Below are 16,141 nucleotides of genomic sequence, written 5' to 3'. Positions count from 1 at the left end.
TATTCCTACTTGATATCTCCGACCATAAATGCATTCCATTCCCCGATATTCAGAACTGCAACGCTCCCGTTAACTTTAGGTGTACAATGTTTTATACACCTGTTTCTGCAGGCGTTTGTTAAACAAGCTTTAATATCATATAATGTGGAAATTAACTCATTTAGCGATATTACTTAATAAAGTGAATGTTTATCACTGACTTTGTATATCTCCCTGAGTGTCGACATGTTTGTGTGACATCACTGAAATCGGAGTTGAGAATTTCTGCACAAGCTTGCAAGTTGTAATTCTGACTTTAAGATGCATTCCATTGCATTCTTCCACTCACCACACACCCCACCAAGAACGAACCACATTATAGCGACCATGAGGAGTTTACCCCATGTGACTCTACCCTCCCGAGCAACCGGGCCAATTTGGTTGCTTAGGAGACCTGGCTGGAGTCACTCAGCACGCCCTGGGATTTGAACTAGCGAACTATCAAACTCCAGGGGTGGTAGCCAGCGTCTTTTACCCCTGAGCTACCCAGGCTCCACCTCTCAAATTACATCACTTAAAGCATGATTGAATCACTCAAGGCCAGCTGGAAGGCCTCAACTGGGACATATCCTAAAGATCACACCTACCAAGAACAAATAATTCAAATCTGATTGGCTGATGAATCTGACAATCTGACTTTAGTTGCTCATTCATTTGCACTGTTGAGGGATTCTGTGGTAATTCTGAAGGTCTGAGGTGGTGGAGCTCAAATTCACGCACTGCTTCGGCTAACGAGCATGGCTTCAGGCATGCGATTTGTGAAACAGTTGTCACACTTTGCTTGTAAACATCAAGGAATAAATTCTGACTGGATAAACTTTTAGTTTTTCTCTATTTGTTTGTAGATTAATTAAGAGTGGAAGGCGATTAAAAATACATAGGCAAAAAGGTGATTGAGAATGAAAAGATGAAAAATATTTATTTATTTGGCATGTTAGGCCAGCAGAAAAGGCTTTGATGGCCCTGAGAATTTGCCATATAGTCAAATTATTAAATGAATAATCAACCTAAATTACTAATAACTCAAATCAACCCGGACATATCATATATATATATATATACTGTATCTCTCTTTTGGCCGCCATTGTAAATATATACACTGGTGGCAAAAAGTTTGGATAATGTACAGATTTTGCTCTTATGGAAAGAAATTGGTTCTTTTATTCACCAAACTGGCATTCAACCAATCACAATGTATAGTCAGGACATTAATAACGTGAAAAATTACTATTACAATTTGAAAAAAAAAATTTCATAACTTCTATAACTACTTCAAAGAGTTTTCATCAAAAAATCCTCCATGTGCAGCAATGACAGCTTTGCAGATCTAGCTGTCAGTTTGCCCAGATACTCAGGTGACATTTCACCTCACACTTCCTGCACACGCTTCCTGCCATAGATGTGGCTGTCTTGTTGGGCACTTCTCACGCACCTTACAGTCTAGCTGATCCCACAAAAGCTCAATGGGGTTAAGATCCATAACACTCTTTTCCAATTATCTGTTGTCCAATGTCTGTATTTATTTTCCCACTCTAACCTTTTCTTTTCTTTTCTTTTCTTTTCTTTTCTTTTCTTTTCTTTTTTTCTGTTTCAAAAGTGGCTTTTTCTTTGCAATTTTTCCCATAAGGCATGCACTCCTGAGTCTTCTCTTTACTGTTGTACATGAAACTGGTGTTGAGCGGGTAGAATTCAATGAAGCTGTCAGCTGAGGACATGTGAGGCGTCTATTTCTCAAACTAGAGACTCTGATGTACTTATCCTCTTGTTTAGTTGTACATCTGGCCTTCCACATCTCTTTCTGTCCTTGTTAGAGCCAGTTGTCCTTTGTCTTTGAAGACTGTAGTGTACACCTTTGTATGAAATCTTCAGTTTTTTGGCAATTTCAAGCATTGAATAGCCTCCATTCCTCAAAACAATGATTGAATGGTGAGTTTCTAGAGAAAGCTGTTTATTTTGTCCATTTTTGACCTAATATTGACTTTTAAGACATGCCAGACTACTGCATACTGTGGCAACTCAAAAACAAACACAAAGACAATGTTAAGCTTCATTTAATGGACCAAATAGCTTTCAGCTGATATAATGTCAAGTGATTTTCTAGTACCACATTATCAATTTAGCATGATTACTCAAGGATAAGGTGTCAGAATGATGGCTGCTGGAAATGGGGCCTGTCTAGATTTGATCAAAAATGACATTTTTCAAATAGTGATGGTGCGATATTTTACATCAGTAATGTCCTGACTATACTTTGTGATCAGTCGAATGCCACTTTGGTGAATTAAAGTACCAATTTCCTTCCGAAACAGCAAAATCTGTACATTATTCCAAACTTTTGACCACCGGTGTATATACATATAAATAGTTAATTTAATTAAACATTTTCTTTTTCAATTTTAACAGCTAAGGATGTTCCAGTTTGAACTGGTTGAAACAATAACATGTACTTAACACCTGTTACTCTCGCCACCTATTATCTTGATGTAATGGTCACTTTTTCTTTATGACTTTAATTTTTTAAGTCAGTTTAACAGGTTTTTCTATTTTATTTGTTTTTATTATCTTGCAGGGTACTGCGGCCAGTCGAGTTCACTATAAAGTAGATTTGGAGCAGTTTCCTTACAGCACCAGCATCTTTGACATGGAGGAGAACTCAGGCAATGTTCTCACCAAAGTCAATCTCAACGAGGAACCCAACACTAAATTTAATGTGAGTACAGCACAACATCTTTTCTTTGGAACCCCATGAAATGGCTTGCCAAAAATAGTTTTATATCCTGCGCTGACATATTTCCTATTAAAACAGCTATATGAGGCGGGGCATATTCAATAGACATATTTAATATTTACATATTTAATAGAAAATAGACATGTATCCCGATGCCAGTTCCCAGTCCTCCTTGCTTTTTTTCTAAAATTGATTTTCTCTGTTTCTAAACAGTTGGCGGTTATTGCTTATGATGACGGGGAGCCCATGAAGTTTAATACGAGTCTAGTGGAGATCACTGTCCTGCAGCCTTCAGTCATTCCTGTCTTCACACAGGAGGAGTACAGGTGAAAACACCATTGCCTTCTGCCCCAGCTGCTCTGCTTTCACTCTGTGCTATGTTGTTTTTTATTCCTTCATGATAACTGAAGGCAAATCTAAATGATGTTCCATTTTAGCTTGCAAGCTAGCGATCAAGCTAACGATAGCTAGTAAACTCGCTAACGATAGTTAGACTAGCTCGCTAGCTGGCTGCTGACTCGTTATGATTTCTTCACTGTTGACATGCATTGCACTGGCTGGCGAGAAGTATCACAGCTACCTTAATATTTTAATGGAAATTAAATAACAGTTGCCAGCAATTATGAAGTTTTTGCAACAAGTAGAACCGACCATCACATCCTCACCTTATCTTATGCTGCGTTCCATTAAACTCGGAAAGTCGGATCTTCCAACTTCCTACTATGAAATGTGCAATGGAACGCCACTTCAAGTTGGAATTCCAACTGGGAAACTCGTGCGGAATGTTTCAACACTTGTGCCCTTCAAATGGAGTTGGAAATATCGTAATTACAAGTTCCGAGCACATGACTGACTGGGTGAGTCAACTAATGACTCACCCTTCATGGTTTGTTTTAAGCAAATTAATTAATGATATGCTAGATACCATCCATTAATAAATCATATATGTTGCTTATAAGTGATGCAGGTTTATTCACTAATGTTTATTCACCGGTACAACAGAAAAAGTTTGGCTTCTTCGGTATTTTGTTCCCACATGAATGTGTGACGTCATTGTAACAAATGCCCGACTTGGAGGTACGAGCTTCCTAGGTGCACTTGAAGGCAGCATTCAATTTTGAGATCTAGGTGCATGACGTCACACAAACATGTTGGCACCAGGGAAGATATACAAAATATATTGATAAACATTCACTTTTATTAAGTAATATCGATAAATGAGTCAAAGTTCCTACATGATATTAAATCTTGTTTAACAAATGCCTGCAGAAACAGGTGTGTAAAACATGGAATAGTATACTCTCTTTTGATAACCACACACATGTAGCACAAATGCTAGTGTTGCAGCATTGTTTCTAAATTGGGTTGCTAGGAAACATCTCTGGTGACAGTCAAACAGCTGTTAAGCTAACGGGAGCATTGCAGTTTTGTTTTTGTTTTTTTCAAACAAAGTACAAAATAGTATTTTGTATTTCAAATACGTATTTGAAATACATGTATCTAAAATACTGTCCATCCCTGACCCCAGGCAACAAAGCTTGAAATCAGAAGGTTTGACGGTAGCAAACAGTAACACAAAATATACAGTACATAATAGCAGTTTACTGCCGAATTACACTGACATCAGCCACAAACTGTACAGAATTGCATATAAACTAAACCCTAGAGCCCACTTTTTTAATATACTTGAGTGTGTTTTCTTTATGCGCATGTGAGTTTAAAAGACTATTTTCCTACTAATCAAATTTAATGGTCGATCGATCCCAAGTGTGCATCAAAACCTCTAGTGTGTAAGCAACATTGTAGCCCTGCTTGTGTCAACATGACATTCATTATGGTAATCTGATGTATTTTCAAGACAAATATTTGATTTTATACACTGGACATTGATTGGAATGTGAAAAGTGAGGGGAGGGGATAAAAAGTTGTCAGCTAAAATGAAAAGTTGTTTCAGAGGTGAAGCAAGTTATTAATTTTTTTGTTAAATCATTACAGAGATATTTTCCAGTTGAATAATGTGCACTGATGAATGTTGAACAGTAAGGCCATTCTGTAGTAATAAAGTATAGAGGGTCAATTTTAATTTCATGTTGACTTTAAAACAGCACCATGGCAAGATTCAGTCTTTAGTAGTATTATTCAGTATATAAAACTGTCAGCTGAGTTTTAATCATAAGCTTTATAAATATGTATAATTGCTGCAAGGTAAAGTGCACTGCAAGTGTACAACATAGCATTGTAGAGACACTACTGTGTATTTACTGAAAGGACATTTGCACTGCATCTGAATGCATTGCTGTGCTGCTTTATTCAATTACATGTTAAATATAATTGATACAAGGGGTAATCAGTTCAGTTCACTTGGTTTCCGATGCAAATAACACTTGTACTGGCTTGCCTAAATTGATTTAATGCTAGAAAAATTGCATCTGAATTTCTACACAACCTATTCACTAGTATGCTCAAATACAAATGGCACTGTCTGTGCAGTCTCTGCAATCAAAATGTATGTTATTAATTTATCTTATATAAGAATATTACTTGTTTTCTAGTAAAAATATCTAAACACACTGAGTAAAATGCAAAATGACAAAAGATATTAAGTTTTGTTATTATTTAGTGATCTTTATCCCTTAAACAAGAAAGAAAATGCTATTTGGATAAGTGTAACACAGTCAATTTGTGGATAAAGAGGAGATGGGGAGCAGTGATCCAGTCAGATAAGGCTCTTTATTTCTTTGCCTCTCTGTACAGTGTATGCACTCTTCTTGGTGCTTTTACTCAGTTCAATAATTAACACTCTCAAATAAACTTAAACTTCTAGAAACAATAAGCTTCTCAATAACACTCAGTAAGATCAAACACTCAATAGATAAACAGACACCAGTGTTGCACACTCGTTCTCTGTCCCATTTCTGGCATGTTTGGCTGCTTTTAAGGGCTCTCTCCGCCATCACTGTAATGAGAAACAGCTGTTAGAAATTATGCCAACCAGCTTGACGAGCCACACCACTCCCTTTCTCCCACAAACAGACACACGACCACGCCCCCATCCCCACAGTAAGAAAAATGAACCTTATTAAAACATTTTTTTTCTTACCCCATTGACAAAATAGGTTTTAAAGTGATAGCTCACCCAAAAATGAAAATTCTATCATCATTTACTCGCCCTCATGCCATCCTAGATGTGTATGACTTTCTTTCATCAGCAAAACGCAAACAAATATTTTTAGAAGAATATCTGAGCTCTGTTGGTCCATACAATGCAAGTGAAAGGTGATCAGACTTTTGTAGCTCCAAAAATCACATAAAGAATTCATAAAAGTAATCCATATGTCTTCAGTGTTTAACCCTTGTACGTCAATTTAAAAAAGTTACTCAGAGGTCCTTAGAGGACAAAAATGTCCGTGTCAAAAAACTGCAATAAAAATATTATATATTAATATTATTTTCCACTTTCACTGACTTAGATTTTTTAACCAGCATCAGTCCTGATCATAACTACCAAATATTCATTCATTTTCAGGATTTTAACCCTTTAAATGCCAGTTTGTTTACATAATGCCACTGTTGTTTTTTTACACACTGTGGCAGGGTGAGCAAGAGACAGACACAGTGGGTATGGCGTCAAGCCTCGGGGAGGCATTTATTGGAAACAATAATAAATGTAAAAGTGTCCAAAAGGGGTAATAAAGTGTCCAAGGGGGAATAGTGTTCATAATAAAGGGGGAATCTGGCATCCTCGCGGTGAACAGGGCTTCGTGAAAGGGGCGGGGTAGTGTCCATAGGATACTACAGGCATGGGCTGGGTCAGTCGGCTGCTCACGCTACCCTCCAAGGTCCATGGCACGTGGGCCGCAGGCGTCACTGGCGGCCTGTGGCAAGCGTGAGGGGAAGGCGGCCCGGCATCTAGCCTGTCGGCGGCAACGTGAGCACACACACACACGTTTCTCTATACACACATACAAAACACACTCTGACATCCATACCAACACACCCACACAATTTTAGCTGCATCATTTATTCAACTGGTCTGCAGTGCTCTATAATACAGCAAGCAGAAAATAGGAAAAAAGCATGTATTTGCTCCATAGGCTGAATATGAGAAAATGGCACCATCTGATGGAAAATATGAAAAATTAAAAAAATTTAAGCCAGGGCTCTGGAATGAAAGCATAATATCATAGAATTCATGATTTTATGCTTTAATGGCACTGATATCAAATATTGCAGTTTTAATGGGTTTCAACTGGGATATTTTTGTCCTGAGTGTAACTATTTTGTGTACACAGTGTAATATAGATGTATTATAGGAACTGAGGTTAAAATATCAAAATTCCCCAAACAATACACACCTTTAGCCAAATGTATGACGTTGGCATTAACACAGCCAAAATTATTGAAAAAACAAAAATGTCCCGAAGGTCGCACAAGGGTTAAGTCCATATATTCAGAAGCAATATAAATGGTGTGGGTGAGAAACAGATCAAAAATTAAGTCAATGTCCACTTTAACTTTAACTTAAACTAAACAGGCACCACATGTGACTTTCAGATGTGAAAGTGAAAGTGGAGATTGACTTTGAAATTAGATCTGTTTCTCACCCACACCTATTATATCGCTTCTGAAGATATGGATTTAACCACTGGAGTCTTATGGATTACTTCTATTTTTCCTTTATGTGATTTTTGGAGCTACACAGGTCTGATCACCATTCACTTGCATTGTATGGACCTATAGAGCTGAGATGCACATCTGGGGTGGCATGAGAGTGAGTAAAAGATGAGAGAATTTTCATTTTTGGGTGAACTATCGAGTATTAACCTTTCAAAATGTTCTTAAATTTAAATTTCTCTGAAAACATGACATAATATCTTCTCATTTTGCTTTTCAAGTAAATGTTTCTTGTTTTAACGATGTTTTACTTTTTACTGGAAAACAAGACTGAAACTGAATAAGAAAACTATATTTTCAGTGTAGTAGTTGTACGCAGTAATGCAGGTTTCGATGAGCTACAGGGACCAATGGGGTGCAAAATGGCCTTGATAACAACACCTCCTTATCTATTGATTAATCAGAGCCACCGAGTCAGAAACAAGAAGATGAAAAGACTTGGCCGAAGTTCTGAATTAATGCCGTGTCCTACAGAGCTGCAGAAAGGTCGCAGTTGATAGTAGCTTTGCTGTGCAGCAAGAATTACAATAACTCTGAGATGCAGGTGCTCTGTCCGCTCTTGATTATGACCAGTGGACACATTTGCCAGGTGTCGGTTGCCACTATGTGGTGAGCACAGGGCTTCCTAAATTTCTTTTCATCTACCCCAGCTTTAGTGGATCAGGAACCTGGTCTGGGTGGGATCATCTAGAGGCAGACTGGAGATAACCCTGCCTTCATAATTACCTGGTCACAGTGCAGTGTAGCAGTACTCTTTGTTGTTTTCAAGTTGTTCCAAATGAAGTAGTTTTGTTTAGTTTACTTAGCACACAATCTCATTGGTGTGAGAAAGTAGAAAGCTGTTTCAGTTGCCAGGTCTTTGTCACATTGTTCGTGGTGTTTGCTAAGGCAGGGGTCTCCAACCTTTTTTGCACCACAGACCGGTTTTGTTTTGGAAACATTCTCACAGACTGGCCTGTCCGGGGGGTTAAGTTAGTAACAGTACAGTAACTTCATCTACAGGAAGAGTGGAACTGATGTTTTCTCAAATCGCACCTTTTATGTCAATTTGGATAGTGCCTCATAAAGGGCAAAGGGCATATATCAGTGCTGCACAGAAATTTTTTCCCAGAACATTCTCGCGACCCGGTAGCAACTTTTCCACGGCCCAGTACTGGGTCGCGACCCGGGGGTTGGGGACCTCTGTGCTAAGGCATTCAACGTTTTTCAGTGGACAGAAGTACTATTTCAAATACACGCGATGTGTTGCTTCTAACTTTAGCGTGTTAGCCAACCTCGGTCCAACACTTATATCTCTTAATGTAAATATTCACACTGCGTGGGGTGATGGTAAAGCATTCAACTTATATTTGTAAGATGTTGTCACACTGAAGTTTTGCTAGTTGCCACATTCACCATGAATATCAATCGGTTTGTCAGTCCGCACCTTAACAACCACATTACACCACTCACAACACCCTAGCATTGTGGCGACGAGTTTTGCATGGACCAGCACCATTCACGTTTTCCTCCGAAAATCTAAAAATCAGTGATAATAAGGCTGGCACTCCAGGGAGTAAGATTTTAGTCAATAAAAATAATAATAATATGCGTTTATATATATATATATATAAACTCAGCAAAAAAAAAGAAACGTAACCATAAACAATTAATGAACATGCACCTGTGGAATGGTCGTTAAGACACTAACAGCTTACAGACGGTAGGCAAAAAAACTTAGGACACCACAGCACTACAGGGAGACAGGAAGGACAGCTGATCATCCTCGCAGTGGCAGACCACATGTAACAACACCTGCACAGGATCGGTACATCCGAATATCACACCTGTGGGACAGGTACAGGATGGCAACAACAGCTGCCCGAGTTACACCTGGAACACACAATCCCTCCATCAGTGCTCAGACTGTCCACAATAGGCTGAGAGAGGCTGGACTGAGGGTTTGTAGGCCTTTTGTAAGGCAGGACCTTACCAGACATCACCGGCAACGACGTCGCCTATGGGCACAAACTCACCTTTGCTGGACCAGACAGGACTGGCAAAAAGTGCTCTTCACTGACAAGTCGTGGTTTTGTTTCACCAGGGGTGATGGTCGGACTCACGTTTCTCGTCGAAGGAATGAGCGTTACTCAGGCCTGTCCTCTGGAGTGGGATCGATTTGGAGGTGGAGGGTCCGTCATGGTCTGGGGCAGTGTGTCACAGCATCATCGGACTGAGCTTGTTGTCATTGCAGGCAATCTCAATGCTGTGCATTACAGGGAAGACATCCTCCTCCCTCATGTGGTACCCTTCCTGCAGGCTCATCCTGACATGACCCTCCAGCATGACAATGCCACCAACCATACTGCTCATTCTGTGCGTGATTTCCTGCAAGACAGGAATGTCAGTGCAATATTTGCAGCCTGTGCATTTTCTGTGCAGTTTATCTCATAAAAATTCTTAATGAAGCTCTGTGGCTTTTACTTAATAACAGCTGAGCAGCCTTATTTTATGCTTACCGGATGTTTTTGTATAAATTCTATTTCCTTTTTAGTTGTGCAGAGATTAAACATGAAACACACTTTTATTTTTTTTTATTCTTGTTCCAGGTCTTTGTGCAAAATCCATTGGTGCATGTTAATAGTGTGTCAGTAGGAAATATCAATTTTAGATTTTCAAACATTCATTTTGCAATGCTATGGCCCCCACATTGCCCGGATCTTAACATCACTGAGTTAGTCTGGGATTACATGAATACACAGAAGCAACTGAGACAATATTAATACATAGAATTGTGGCAAGTTCTCCAAGATGCTTGGAACAACCTATTCACCATTAACCTTGAAAAACTGTGCCTAGGAGAAAAAGTGTACCTAGTAGTATCGGTGCTGCTTTAAAGGCAAAAGGCGGTCACACCAAATATTTAATTTAATTTTAGTTGTTTTTTTTTTGGGATGGGGGGGGGTTATGTTATATATATATATATATATATATATATATATATATATATATATATATATATATATATATATATATATATAAACAAGGGAATGATGACAGAATAATTATTAATAATAAAAACAAATCCTTAAAGATTCGCCCAAATCGAGTCACGTGGGTGCAGCGAACAAGATGGCTGCTTTTTAGAGATTTCTTTACTGCTTAGGAGTTAAATCCACTTTTATTGTCTAATATCCCACATATGTAAGTGCATTTAAGCTCAGCCCAGCTAGCTAAATAACTTCAGTATTGTGAAGACCGTGCCAGTAAAAGAAGGAAGACATGGCAACATCAAAATATTGTAAAAATTCAAACCGCCGGCCACGCGGAAAACTCCGCCACTCGAACTCGAGGATGAGGCCTCACAGTTCCCACTGCCCTACAGACGTGACTGTCTCGAGAAACTGTTCACAGAAATGACAAAAATGAGCTCCACAATGTCAAACATTGTGACTGATGTTTCAACTATTAAACAAACAATGGCAGAGTTGAAAGCAACAGTGATGGCTATTCAGGAGGGGCTGGGGGAAGCAGAGGCGCGCATTACCCACTCGGTGGATTCCTCAGAGTGACTACTAAATGACAGCGGTGCCAGAGACAAACAAATGGATGCTTTGTGGAACTGATTACAAGGCCTTGAAAACCACAGTGGACGAAATAATGTGAGGCTGGTTGGTTTGAAAGAGACTTACGGCACAAACATAATATTGTTAGCCTGTGTTCAGAAGATCCTGAGTGAGGGGCTCAATGTTGAAACAGGTGGAGAATTTGAGATTGAGAGGGTGCACCGGCAAATCGCACCAATGCCATACCCAGATCAGCCCCCCAGACCGGTTTTGATCCACTATATGAGACAGTCAGCGAGAGACGAGGTGATTTATGCAGCTAAAGAAAAGCAAGGAATTGTTTGGGAAGGATGCCATCTTTCCCTGTTTCCAGATATGTCTAAAGAACTTGCTATATGGAGGAAGACATTTACACCTGTGAAACCGAATCTGCAGGACCTCAGTGTGCATTTCTCACTCACCTTTCCTGCGATACTACACTTCAAATGGAACGGGAAGAACGAGAGCTTTCCAACTGCCGCAACAGCTAAAAAATTCATTAATGAGCACTGTCACGTAAAAGGGGACATTTGAGGACATTAAATCAAGGTGAACCAGTGTTGTAATAAGATCTGACTATGGGTATGTATGAAGTAAATTCAATGTAACTCTGGGTAGCATAAGCAGAAACGACCAAGAAGACAATCCTGCGGACCGAAGGGATTTCTTTCTTTTTATTTAATTTTCCCCTCTCCCTGTGAACTTGTCACTTCAGGATGAATAGAAGGGAGCAGCTGGTCACTTTTCTTTTTCTTATTTTTTATTTTATTTTTTATATTCATATGTTCCAAAGTTTGTTTTGATTGGAATGTTGCTGTTCTGTTTTCAATGTTCAAAAATCATGAGGGTATTTGTTAACAACAAATATTCATTCAAAGGGGCTCAAGTGTTTGAAGGCAGTATATGATAACAAATGGTTAATGGAAGTCACAGATTCAGAAAATAACATTAATAAATATAACAGATACATTAGATATGTCCAGGAGGCTAGTTAAATTCATCTCATGGAACATCAATGGATGTGGTTGTCCAGTTAAAAGAAGGAAAGTGTTGTCATATTTGAAAAACAATCAGGCAGATATTGTCTTTATGGAGGAATCTCACATGCAGGGCAATGATGCAGAGAAATTTAAAGTGGGGTGGGTAGGCCACATTTTTCACAGTTCATATACAAGTAAACATAATGGTGGGATAATTCTGATACATAAGAATGTAAGTTTTGTTTTTCTGAAACAAAGGACAGATGCAGAGGGAAGAATTGTATGTATTGAGGCCATGGTAGAAGGTACGCAAATGGTGTGTAATATTTATGCACCCAACAAGAGCGACTCGTCTTTTTTTCCCACAAAGTCAATAATATTTTGGGTGATACAGAGGGTCAGATAATCCTAGCTGGTGACTTCAACGAAGTGATGAATCCTGTCCTAGATAGACGTTCACGCCAGGCATATTTATTGACCAAGGAAAGAGAAGCATTACACTGCTGAGTAGTGACAATTGTCTTACAGATATATGGAGGATGACTAACCCAAGCAGGAGAGACTACACATTTTTCTCCCACTGTCATAAAACATATCCAAGGATTGATTTTTTCTTAATAACTACTCCCTTGATAGCTTGCGTAGCCAGCTGAACAATTAAGGCAATAACTATCACTGATCATGCACCAGTGGAACTGAATTTGAAAACAAATATCGATACAGAGAGAAAAGGCAGATGGAGCATAAACACTACCTTATCGTTAGATCGCCCTTTTAGGAAAGTGTTTGAGGAAGATTTAAACTATTTTTTGAAATTAATATTGGTAGCACTGAGGATATGTCAACTGTTTGGGAAGCCTCCAAGGCCTAAATAAGAGGGAAACTTATAGCTCAGGGTGTACAAAAGAAAAGAGAAAACTTAAATAGGTTACAAGAACTGGAAAAGGAAATAAAAGATAAGGAACTAGAGCTGATTAATCATTTTTTTGATAACCAATATCAAGAGCTTTGTAAGCTAAAATATCAGTTGCACAAGATATATAATAGAAAGGCAGAATATGTGCTGTTTAGATTAAAAATGAATTTCCCTCAGACAGCTGAGAGAAAAAAACTTTTCCAATGCAATACCAGTGATTAAACAGGAGGATAGATAGATATGTGCAGCTAAAGATATAAATAAAGCATTCCAACAATATTATAAAAAGTTATATATGTCGACAACATATACTAATTCTATCTGAGAAGAGATTGAATGGTTCCTTTCAAATGTGAAAGTACCTAGGCTTTCAGCCTGATGAGGTAGATGGAATGGAATCATCCATAACAGTAACTGAAATTAAAAAAAGCAATTTCTTCAATGGAAAATGGAAAATCACCAGGTTATAATGGTCTTCCGGTTGAGTATAAAAAAAATGTATTGACATTCTTGCACCGATACTTCAGGAGTTGTATCAGGAGATGTTTAGGAAGCGGCATGTACCTCCAACATTTAATGACGCTTTGATCTCTCTAATTCCTAAGAAAGGTAAAGACACTATAGACCCCTCTAATTTTAGACCCATCAGTTTGCTTAATCTTGATCTGAAAATTCGGACAAAAAGTTTAGCCACTCGTCTGCAAAGGGTTTTGCCAAATATTATTCACCCCAACCAAGTGGGTTTTATGAACAATAGATCTTCATCCAACAACATGAGATTGCTGTTTCACCTTATGTGGTTGTGTCAGTCTAAAAGGACCCCAATAATTGCTTTCTCTCTGGATGCAGAGAAAGCCTTCCATCTGGTGGAATGGACATTTTTGTTCTCCACCTTATTGCACTTTGGTTTTAGGCCCAACTTTATCTCATGTGTAGAAATGTTATATAAAGTACCAAAGAATGCTGTGATTACTAATGGAGTAGTCTCTCCCTTTTTTAACCTTTCTAGATGGGCTACTACTCATTAAGCCTACACATACTACTTAATGTGCTCATTAAGCGTACTACTGTTCATAATGTTTTTGTTTTATTTTTTTTAGAGAAATTGGCAATTACTATCAAAGCACACCCTGGGATTAGGGGGGTTGAGGGAGGCAACAAGGAACACAAATTACTTCTTTACGCAGATGACATTTTAGCTGTGGTAATTGAGCCCTTGACCTCCTTACCATAAAAAATTGTCAGGCTATACAGTTAATTGGAATAAATCCGAAGCCCCTTTCCAATCTATGTTTACCATATATGGTGGAAAAGTTCACATTTAAATGGGTCCCTAAAGGAATGAAATATTTAGGAATAAAATTGTCTCAGGACTTAGAGGAGATAACAGCACAACATTTTCATCTGTTGCTACAGAAGTTAAAAAACAATCTGGAGAAGTGGGAGAAGATTAAACTTACATTATGGGGAAAAATCAGTATTATCAAGATGGTAGTGGCCCCTGAGTGACTCCAACCAGGTCTCCTAAGCAACCAAATTGGCCCGGTTGCTAGGGAGGGTAGAGTCACATGGGGTGACCTTCTCGTAGTCACTATAATGTGGTTCTCGCTCTCGGTGGGGCACGTGGTGAGTTGTGCGTGGATGCCGCAGAGAATAGCGTGAATCCCCCACATGCGCTATGTCTCCACGGTAACGCACTCAACAAGCCACCTGATAAGATGCACGGACTGACAGTCTCAGATGCAGAGGCAACTGAGATTCGTCCTCCGCCGCCCTGATTGAGGCGAGTCACTACGCCACCACGAGGACTTAGAGCGCATTGGGAACTGGCATTCCAAATTGGGGAGAAAATAAAATAAAAAAAATAAAAAGATGGTAGTGGCCCCCCAGTTCAGTTACATATTAATGATGCTCCCTATTAAAATACCAACAACAGTTTTTAAATGATTTGACGATATAATGAAGCATTTCCTGTGGGATGGGATAAGGACAAGGATTAAATTAAGTTATTTTGGGTTTTCCTGACTGTAGACTATATCATTTATCTTTTGCAATGGCAAAAATAGCAAAATACTGGAATCAGGTAGAGGATAAAACATACTGGATGGATGTTGAATATAAATTGTGTTCACCTTTATCGCAGACTGCTGTTAATATTACAAATCCTGTTCTCTTACATTCAAAGGATGTCTGGACCAAAATTCATAAAATATAGCTATAAACTTTAACATAGTTCACAGAAATATTCTTCGCTATGGTACAACCCTGAAATCTGTATTAGAAAAATGGTTTATTGTAAGCATTGGCGTCACCAGGGTATAAGTACAGTTGATTATTTGTATGAGGATGGGTTTTTCAGGTCATATGAGAATTTAACAGAGTGCTATAATCTAGTGGGGAAAGATTTTTTCTGGAAGTACTTACAAATATGGAACTGTATAATGGCCAAATTTTGCAATGTGACTGATAATTTCATCAGCATATCTCAAACAACCACAGAAAGCTTGTAAAGCCTCACAATTTTATAAAATGGTTAACACTTTTAGGAACAGTGATTTTGGAAATGTAAAAATTATATGGCAAAGAGACCTTGGTGAAGAAATTGATTCTGAAAAGTGGTCTAGCATTATGGCTGGGTGTGGGAAATATGTAAAAGAAGCAAGGGGGAAGTTCACACAATACAATATATTTCATAGATTATACCACACTCCATCAAGACTTTGTAGGATGAAACTGATGAATGATCTTTTATGTTGGAAATGCCGGGTAGAAACAGGAACTTTCTTACAATGTATATGGGAACGTAGTTTTGTTAAACAATTTTGAATACAGGTTATAGTTGCTGGTTTTTATCTAAAATATCCTTTACACCAAAGTTATGTCTAATAAGTGATCAGTCCCAAATGCCAAATGTATCAAAATGTGCATTTTCTGTTATTTTGGTGGGCATCACAACAGCCAGTAGAATAATTTTAAGACATTGGAATGCAACTATAGCCTCAGAATTGAAAATGGGCTACTGCAATGGTGGAAGTTGCATCATATGAATCTATGCTTAGTAGAGTAAAAGTTCTGGATGTACATACAAATGAAAGATTAGTTTGTTTGTTTGTTTGTTTGTTTGTTTTTCTCTGTATATTATTTTCTCCCCATGTAAGAAATGTGCCTTGTGTAAATGGGACCCTAAATAGGTAGATGGTTGTAGGGATGTGCCCGAAGC

General features: G+C 38.4%; 1 protein-coding gene across 1 annotated transcript in view; it reads left to right on the top strand.

Annotated features, from left to right (window-relative positions):
• Positions 1–16,141, top strand: part of pcdh15b (protocadherin-related 15b) — a 423,399-nt gene that overhangs the window by 284,837 nt on the left and 122,421 nt on the right. The window contains exons 23-24 of the mRNA XM_051673714.1: positions 2,609–2,749; positions 2,981–3,093. Of these exons, the coding sequence (XP_051529674.1) occupies positions 2,609–2,749; positions 2,981–3,093 (254 nt within the window). The remainder of the gene's footprint in view (positions 1–2,608; positions 2,750–2,980; positions 3,094–16,141) is intronic.

The sequence above is a fragment of the Myxocyprinus asiaticus genome, chromosome 36 (assembly GCF_019703515.2).
Source record: "Myxocyprinus asiaticus isolate MX2 ecotype Aquarium Trade chromosome 36, UBuf_Myxa_2, whole genome shotgun sequence".
NCBI lineage: Eukaryota > Metazoa > Chordata > Actinopteri > Cypriniformes > Catostomidae > Myxocyprinus > Myxocyprinus asiaticus.
The sequence above is the reverse complement of the archived record's forward strand: the minus strand, read 5'-3'. Positions and strand labels throughout refer to the sequence as shown.